This window comes from Echinops telfairi, unplaced genomic scaffold (assembly GCF_000313985.2).
Source record: "Echinops telfairi isolate 266 unplaced genomic scaffold, ASM31398v2 ScPeMD7_39;HRSCAF=148, whole genome shotgun sequence".
NCBI classification, from domain to species: Eukaryota; Metazoa; Chordata; class Mammalia; order Afrosoricida; family Tenrecidae; genus Echinops; species Echinops telfairi.
This window is the reverse complement of record NW_022103937.1, coordinates 878,055-887,561: the sequence shown is the minus strand read 5'-3', so window position 1 is coordinate 887,561 and position 9,507 is coordinate 878,055. Positions and strand designations below refer to the sequence as shown.

General features: G+C 40.1%; 1 protein-coding gene across 1 annotated transcript in view; it reads right to left on the bottom strand.

The window, feature by feature from the left end:
- Positions 1-813: 813 nt before the first annotated feature.
- Positions 814-9,507, bottom strand: part of CPE (carboxypeptidase E) — a 46,665-nt gene continuing 37,971 nt past the window's right edge. The window contains exons 7-9 of the mRNA XM_004717385.2: positions 6,989-7,088; positions 4,118-4,236; positions 814-1,596 (exon numbers count right to left, since the gene is read on the bottom strand). Coding sequence (XP_004717442.1) covers positions 1,498-1,596; positions 4,118-4,236; positions 6,989-7,088 — 318 coding nt within the window. The 3' untranslated portion in view covers positions 814-1,497. The remainder of the gene's footprint in view (positions 1,597-4,117; positions 4,237-6,988; positions 7,089-9,507) is intronic.

The following is a 9,507-nucleotide window of genomic DNA, read 5'->3' as shown; positions in this document are numbered from 1 at the left end:
CCTCTCCCCCATCTTCCTCTATGAGTTCTCTCCCTTTTGCTGACAGGAACAGATGAACCATCTAATTTTGGTGGCCACATGTAGAGGATAGCAGAGTACGTGTCTGCCAGGAACCTGGGATAACTTACTGCAGAAAAGCCATCCCCTCTGTCGTCTGCCCAAGAAACACTGTATTGAGGCCATTATATTTTTAGGAATCTATTAGTACAGCAGTTAGTTCTATTTTAGCAAATAAATATCCATGAAACATTTGATCACCCACGACAGGAAGCACCACTTTACACTCACACACTCACATGTACACTTAGTCTTCATGCATCACTCACTCCTACTCATAGATTAGATGTGGGCTTATATTCCAATTCCTTAGGAGGCCATTCCTGGCCCACTTCATCTAGTCTGTGTCTTGCCTTCCGCACATGCATCCACTGCACTCATCACGCTGCATAATTACCTATCAATTTGTGTGCATGTTTTTTAAAGTCTCTATCCACAACTGGCCCATAGGTACAGGAATGGTCATCTTCTCTCCACTATGATATACCATATATACTCGAGTATAAGCCAACCCAAATATCAGACGAGGCAACTAATTTTACCACAAAAATTGCATTAAAAATGTGCTGAAAAACTAGGCTTATATACGAGTATAAACAATATATGGAATCTGAATAGTGCTTAGCATGTAGCAGACAATACAATTTTTAATATGGAGGATGAAAAAATGAGAAGCCACTAGCAAGGAATTTTTATTTCTAAACATAACACCTCAATTCTAAACTAAAGATTCTAAAGAATAAAAAACATACTAGAGAGGTTTTTTTTTAACCTTTATTGATTTAGAATGCAGTTCTGATTCAATCAACAACCAAAATATAAACACTAAGCCTTGAAGTAATGTTAACAGGCTGAATAATATAACCGCATTGTCCCTATATGTATAAGCAAGACATGAATATCCATTTCTTTCATAAAATTTCTTGGTAAACATTTTTATTTTTTCCCATCAAAAATTCATTAACAAGATCATGCTTATATAGCTAGTCAGCACAAGTGACAAATGACAATTTATACCAAACTATTTAAGTCTTGCAGTATAATGCTCACAACCCTAAGCTGGGTAGTTACTTTTGCAATGGCATTCATGTAATATTGCCACCAATCATATCAGAAGGATGTCACTAATTTTTAAAAGCTGGAATTATTTACTTCAAAGGGTCGGAATTGTAAATAAATGGCAAGATCATCTGCAACTTTCCTACAGTCCTCTGCATAATATATATAGGAAAATTAATTAGTTAAGAGAATGAGATAGATCAAGTTCTTACATTTTTACCTAAGAGTCTAACTGCATACTTTAAGTGAAGCTTATTAATATCTAATAATTAAAAATAAATCAATGTTTAATATTAACTGCATAAAGTCTAAAAGAAATGCCCACATGACATCATAATATGCTATAATGAATAGGGTTGAAAGTAGCTATTACAGGTCTTTCTAAAAGTTTAATGTCTCTGACATCATTTTCCACCATTCCATCAATTCTTCCTTCTCTTCTTCTTTCCTTTCAGAAAATGACTCCAGTTCAAAATCCACCTAAAAGGGAGAGTTAAGAGCATCGCTGTGAAACTTTGTACACACTTATAAAAACTGAAGTGAAAAAAAGGGCAATTTTGAATTTAATAAGCTCAATTTAATCACCTGAATTAAATAAAGTAGGCCCTAACAAATTTCTAGTGATAGAAAAAGGTACAAAAGAAAGGGGGAAAAATTCAAAAGCTATTATGCTTGAAATGTGCTTCAATCGCTTTGTTAAAATTATTTAAAGCAAAATCCTATGCCCGGTGTTTTTATCCCATAAAAGATGATACATAATTATCTTTCCACTTCTGACTATTCATTGAATTTCTCCTATCCACCTTGAATGTTCTCCTAATAGCTGAAAATCTATGGAAGCCTCCAGTTCAGTGTTCTTTAATTCTAAGTCAGGCAGTTCTGTTTTACAGAACCTCAAGTATGTTAGAGAAATGGATAGAATCATGTATGCCTCCCAACCACCATCGAGGTCTGTGGTCCTGGAAGCCAACTCTCCGTACACCTAGGAGCATCCAGCTGAATTCAGGGTTATTTAGATATGAGGCTGCATTCACTACCTACTTTATGTATGATGTGTTCGAAAAATTAAGGATCAAAATAGTTAAACTCTTAAAGCCTCTTCTCAGAGCTACTTTTTGCCAGATTATTTGCTCAAATCTGCTCCCTGATTTTTATACCTATACAACCTAAGGTATACATTAAACATCCAAAACTAAACTCGCTACCATGGAGTTCATTCCGACTCACGGCAACCCTATGGCACAGTGCAGAACTGGCCCTGCAGACTGTCAATCTTTGTGAGAAGAGAAAGCCACACAGTTCTCCCAAGGAGCAACTAGTGGCTTCAAAGTGCTGACCTTGGGCCTAACAGACCAATGCCTAACCCACCACAAAATCAAGGCTCATTTAAGGCATTCATAAGCCTAATTAAAACCAATCACCACTTAAAAACACAAGGTCCTTTGTTGGTGAATATCAAGAATGTCTATTCCATATGTGGGGTACAAGAGTAAACATATGATAAATTGTTTTCAAATAAATCTTTTGACTGAAAATCTTGCATGCCATCCAATAGTCAAAGTGAAATAATAAAAAAGTAGCAAAATCCTGCTCTAAAAGAACTTTGCCACTCTCACCACTGGTCCTGAATGGATCATCCGCCCTGGATTCCCTGTGTTTCCAGTTCCTATCTGTACCAGTGTACATCCTCTGGTGCAGCCAGATTTGTAAGGTAGAATTGGTATCATGATAGTGTATGGGGTGGGGGTGGGGGGGGGGAGAAAGCATGGTGGAGGGAGGATGGATTGGAAAGGGGAAACCGATTACAAGGATCTACATATAGCATCCTCCCTGGGGGCCAGGCAATAGAAAAGTGGGTGAAGGGAGATGTCAGACAGTGCAAGATATGACAAAATAATAATTTATAAATTATCAAGGATTCATGAGGGAGTGGGGAACGGGGAGGGAAGGGAAAAATAAGGAGCTGATACCAGGGGCTTAGGTGGAGAGCAAGTGTTTTGAGAATGATGAGGGCAATGAATGTACAAATGTGCTTTACCCAATAGATGTATGTATGGGTTGGTGTAAGAGTTGTATGAGCCCCTAATAAAACAAACAAACAAAAAAAATAAGTTTGGGTATCATCAGCATGACCTTCCTAGAATAATAAATGGAATCTACTTAAAGACGCAATTTCTGATAAAACTTAGAATAGAGAACTTTGCTTGTAGTTCTTATTTGTCCCGTCCAGCGGGAACAGCAACTTGGGTCCTGGATAGAGGGAGCGGGACACTAAGAATGGAGATGAGACAGGAGGCTGAGCGGTTCTGTTTATTTTTCCACAAGCTGCAGCTTACCAAGACAAAAAGGAAGGGAATGCCCGCGGGACATGCAAATCAGGCTACTACTGAACGCCCAATCAGAAAACTTACAAAAGCACACCCAGCGCCAGCAGTCAGCAGTTTCCGATCAGGTCCTTGGGAATGACATCACCTTATGCTAATTAGGTGAAACAGCACATGTGCTAACAGGGTGCTTGTTAGCCATTACAAATACGGGAAAAGGTTAAGGCCATTTGGACTTTTCTGTAAGGCAGCAAAAGGAAACGAAAGTCTCCACCCCGGCCTGCGGCCTGAGGCTGAGAGTAAAGCCTGTTTATGAGACCTTGGCTGTTGGGGCCCATGGTCCCCGAAACTTATTCTTAGGTGTCATCACTCGGTGTGAACGGGAATGAAGCTCTGCCTGGTGTGTACCGCCCTCGCATTGCTGCTATGTGTGAGCCCACAGCTGCAGGCAGGCGGCCTCATTGTGGGTCTTTTCCTCTCTTTTGATGAACCTTGATTTTACAAAGCACAATGTCCTTCTGTAAGAAATGGTCCCTCGCGATAGCATGCTGGCATTATGATATCCTTCCACAGGATAATCTCGCAGGGTCATTATGAAAGTTGCACATCGATCGCTTAAATATGCCCGCCACATGGTAAGTGTTGAATAAACCTTGGTCTTGAGGATGATTACTTACCCCAACTGCTGGGCTAAAAGGAACGGCCACTTTCTTAGTTATTGCCAGATAGCCTGGAGCTGAGGCTGTAAGTTTATAGTTCCCAGGTACAAGCAATCTCCAGTAATCACCATCCTTTGCTGTGGGAAAAGAGAACACTTTATAAGGCACAAATGTGATATGCATAATTACACCAGGATATGCCTACTACCCTCAGTTCAGCTTCTTTGAATCCCTATTTTAAAAGTACACTACTTATCAGCTGCCTCACTATCTACTACATCCTATTACTACAATAGTATGTAATGATGTAATCTGTCAGCTACATCATGGTGTAAATCATTTTGTGATCTGATTTGAGCACCCTCCATTTTCACACACTGCTGGTGTCAGTACATGAGTAGTGAATGCAAACATACAGGGAATTTGGTGACACATTGGAAAATGTGAGGCTCTCTCTCTAAGGCCTCATTAGCAATTTTTCACATACCGGTGCTAACTTGCCTATCAATCTTTTGAGATAGTGAAACTTGCCGTCACATCTGGAGTCATGAAAGTGAAAAGATGTATACAGTGCTCAAGCGCTGAGATCAGAGCACCGGGGCACCATGTTTTGATTCTTGTAAGGTTCCCTTTTACTCTGTGCTTGCACTCCTTGGTTTCAATGTGCTGGAGAAAACGCACACCCACGTTGATATGTCTCCAATTCACAATCACTATTAAGCCCAGCCATGGTGTCGCCTGTCCTGACTTCCCTCTACACTGACCTCTTGCTCACCCATTTGCCTTACCAGTGCTTTTCACACTTAGCAGAGCTCTTGGTAAAATGCCCATTCTGATTCCGGAGTTCTAGAGGAGGTCTGAGCCCCTGCATTCCTGACAAGGGGATGCCAGAGCTGCTGCTGGGGAACAACACTTTGAGCGATGGGGCCCAAAGTCATTCGCTAGTGGAAGATTCACTCTTTCTCCTTTTTTCTAACACCTTTTACAAATTATCTTCCTCCTCCCTCTCAACTGATACTTTCTCTTTTAATTATGAAAACAGCAATAATGGGGAAAAAATAAAGCCTGCCCTCACCGATCTTCAAATCTACTTCTAAATCCTAAATCGGTCTCCGGCAGGTGCTTTTCTACTTGATTTAAAGAAAATTCTCTGGAAAGCCTTGTGAACACTCTCTGTCTCTAATGTCTCTCATTCTCTCTTGGTGTCACTCCTACTCCACAGAAACAGCTTTTGCTGGGCCCTTCCACGTGCTAAGGCCATCTTACTGGATATCTGCATGGAGTGTTTGTCTTATTTGTTTAGATGTCCTGTACATTTGGCTCCAAGACAACGAATGCACGCGCGTTTCTTTCTACCTCAGACTCCACTGCTAGCTCTTCCTTCTCATCCTGCCCTCAGAGGAGTGGGAACTCCCAAAGTTTGCTCCTAAGATGTATTTTTCTTTCTATTTACAATTAGTGGAGCAGTTAGATTTCCTGTATTGTTCACATGATGAAATATAGAGAAATCATTTGCATGGCCTACTGACATTAACTGACAGCCCCCTTTTGGGTAATGGGCACCAAAGGCCAGCCCTCCCCCCCTTCCCCAGGGCTAAGTGGAGCAATAACTTGGCACAGAGTTGCTAAATTGGTTGGAAAGAGTTGCTGGCCCTTTGTGAGTTGTTAATAACTGTTGAATGAATGGATAAATGAATTGTTAGAGGATAGACAGCAAGTATAAAAATACGCGGGGAATCTAGGACAGATGAACCCCTCAGGACCAGTGATGACAGTGGTGATACCGGGAGGGAAGGCGGGGGTAGAAAAGGGGGAATTGATCACAAGGATCTACATATAACCTCCTCTCTGGGGGATGGGCAACAGAAGGGTGGGTGAAGGGAGACGCAGGGCAGTGTAAGATAAGATATAATAATAATTTATAAATAATTAAGGGTTCATGAGGGAGTGGGGGGGGGGAGGGGAAATGAGCTAATTCCAGGAACCCAAGAGGAAAGCGAATTTTGAGGATGATGAGGGCAACAAATGTGTAAGTGTGCTTTACACAATTGATCTATGTATTGTGATGAATTGTATGAGTCCCGATAAAATGATTTTTTTAAAAATTCAAGGTATAGATGTTGAAGTTAAGAAAAAGAATTGCTTTAGGAAATATACTGAAGACTAATTGATTACAAAGCCTAAAACTATGAAAGAGGCTTAAAATTAAAAATCGATTATTGTTGAAAAGATCCTAACAAGGGTCGATGAATTTTCTGGGAAATTATCTCATTATCCCCCAGCTGGGAAAATGGAAATAGGATTTTTACATCTAGAAATAACTGCCAGCACTCCTAATCCTGTCTTATTCTGTGCAGTATTGAATGAGCCCTGTAACCTCTCTGGTCCTCAGTTTCTTCACAAATTGAGAAAAGAGGATTGTTACATTAAATAAAGAAAAGTAGACATTCTAAATACACGATGTGCATATCTTCTTGCCTACTTCTTGCAGATCCCTCCTGCTGTCCACCACCATGGTTAGTACTTCTCCTACAATGATTAGAACAAAGTTGATGTTTTTCTCTGCCAGCAGGATCAAGTGAAGGTGACAGTGGATAGCACAGGTCTGGAGTGAGATGGCTGAGGAAAGAGCGCCATCTGCCGAACTCTACTTTCCAAATCCAGCAGCGACCCTGAGTGTAATTCTACCTGACCTCCTCCCCCAAATACATCTAGATCAAAGTCCAGGAACCAACCGGGGTGGGAAGGGGCGGGGGGGACCCACAGGTAAAGAAATACCAAGCATCTAATGGATTTCCCTAGACTATTACAACAGTTATAGTTACGATAATAAGTAATTATGTTCTTGAGCGTAACGCTAGAACTAAAACCATAGCAAAGAACACTCACCGGATGTAATATCATGATCTATTCCTTCCACGGAGATGGTTGCATTGGCAATTGGGTTACCTCGAAGGTCCCGGACAAACCCTTTCACTCCACGGTGTATCTGTGAAGGTACGAACAACCAAAAAGTTCATATTAGAAATGCGCTAAATAGGACTGTCAGGGCTTCTCGATTTTCTAGCAAAATAATAGAGGTTCCCAATGTTTAAAATATTAACATGCTCAAGAGGCTATTGGGTATTTGATGCTGACTTTGCTTTTTCTCAGTAATTTGCAGATGAAAAGTAGTTCCCTGAAAATTAGTGTCTTGGCCTGAGTGAAAAAAGAAAAGAAATTGCGGTAAGTACCTTTTGAACGAATGAAAAGGAAGAAGAGGAAGAGGTGGAGAAAGGCTAGTTGGCATAATTATAACGACCTAGTCTTCAACTCATTTCGTTACTTACACTCTCTTAAATGTGATAAATGTGAAAATCTCAGGTGACATTTGTCAGTTAACAAGAATACTACAGAACAACCTTTAAATTGCTCATTCTAAACAATATAATAGATCCTCTACTTCTGCATTTAAACCCATTGGCAATATTATTTTGATACAAAATAAGTAGAATGTGAGATAAGCAAACGTACAACCGAAAATTAGATAGTGACTTAGACATGGAAGTTGAGAATAACCCCTGTAAATTAAACCATGGGCATCAATAAGTAATGCAATGCAAACTAAAAACAGAAAAAGGGTGTGTGTTTTCTCTTTAGTGTTGGGGGTACATTGTAAGTAAATGGACAGTCATACTTCAATCTGACCTTTTTCAGGTTAAGATGTTCCATATTGCTTCCAGAATACCAAAGTATAATTTATTATGTTTTATTTCTTAACAAAATAATGCACAGGTTATTCCTTACCCTAGAAACTAAACTCTCCTTTGCTAGTAATATTTCCCACAGAAGGCAGAATGTATGTGCGGTGTTTTCCCTAAAGGCAGTTTTCCCATGCTCACAGAGCTCTTTATGTTGTCAATAATAGTGAATAACAATTCTGTTGGCAACTAAATATAGTGAGAGAAAAAGTAAAACTAGGGCATAGTAAATTGTAAATTTCCCCCCAAGATTTATCATTGAATCGGCCACACAAAATGGAAAGAGATTGCAATCGAAGCCCTGGAAACAAGAAAAGTTGGTGATTCAAATGAAACCCATCATAGGTGCGAGTGGGTACAGACTGGAGTTTTGGTGAAGACAAGAAGAGGAACAAACAGAGAAATGGCACAGCGTAAAGAGTCAGAAATAAACTAGAACTCTCCGGACTTCCAAAGGAGAAGTTCCTAACTTGAGGAGTATTCAGTCACTTAGAAAGATTCTGGCTTGAAAAAGGAGGAGCTATTTACACAAGTGAGGAAGTTCTTTATCCATCCTGAGGTACTATAATCCTGATATTATTCATATAATAAACGCTAGAGAAATGGAAATTTTAAATCTTTGTATCAATGTAAGTCAAATGATCACTGCAAAAAAACACAATTTGAATATATTAAGCACAATATGAGGGGACTTCAAGGGCTATATAGGAAAATTCCATTTCTCTCTCTGCTTAAAATCTTTTTATTGAGGGCTCTTACAGCTCTTATAACATTCCATACATCAATTGTATCAAGCATATTTGTACATATGTTACCATCATCATTTCCGAAACATTTTCTACTTGAGCCCTTGATATAAGTTCTTCTTTTTCTCTCCTCCTTCCCTCACCATCCGACCCTCGTGAATCCTTTATCAATTATATTTCATATCTTACACTCTCCGATGTCTCCCTTCACCCACATTTCTGTTACTCATCTGCTTTGAGGGGTGGGGCTTTTTATCCAATCTTGTTATGGGTTCCCCCTTTCTCCCGCTACCCACTCCGCAACCATCCCCCTACCTTCATGATATCTATTCCCACTACTGCTCCTGAGGGGTTTATCTGTCCTGAATTCCATGTGTTGAGAGCTCTTATCTGTACCAATGTGTGTTCTCCAGTCTAGCCAGATTTGTCAGGTAGAACAGGGCAGTGGGGGGAGGAAGCATTCAGGAACTAGAGGAATGATGTGTGATTCGTTGCTGCTATACTACACCTTGGTTGAATTATCCCTTTCTTATAACCCTTCTGTGGGGAGATAACTAATTGTCTACAGATGGGCTTTGGGTCTCCACTCCAAGCCCCCTCGTTTGCACTGATATATATTTGTGTACAAACTGAGTTTTTCAGCACATTTTAAAAATCATTTTATTAGGGACTCATACAACTCTTTTCACAATCCATACATACATCATTTGTGTCCAGCACATCCGTACATATGTTTCCATCATTATTTTCAAAACACCTGCTTTCTACTTGAGCCCTTGGTATCAGCTCATTTTTCCCCTTCCTCCCCCCTCCCCCCTCCCCCTGAACCCTTGATAATTTAAAAATTATTATTATTATATCATATCTTACACCATCCGACGTCTCCCTCACCCACTTCTCCGCTGTCCATTCCCCAGGGAGG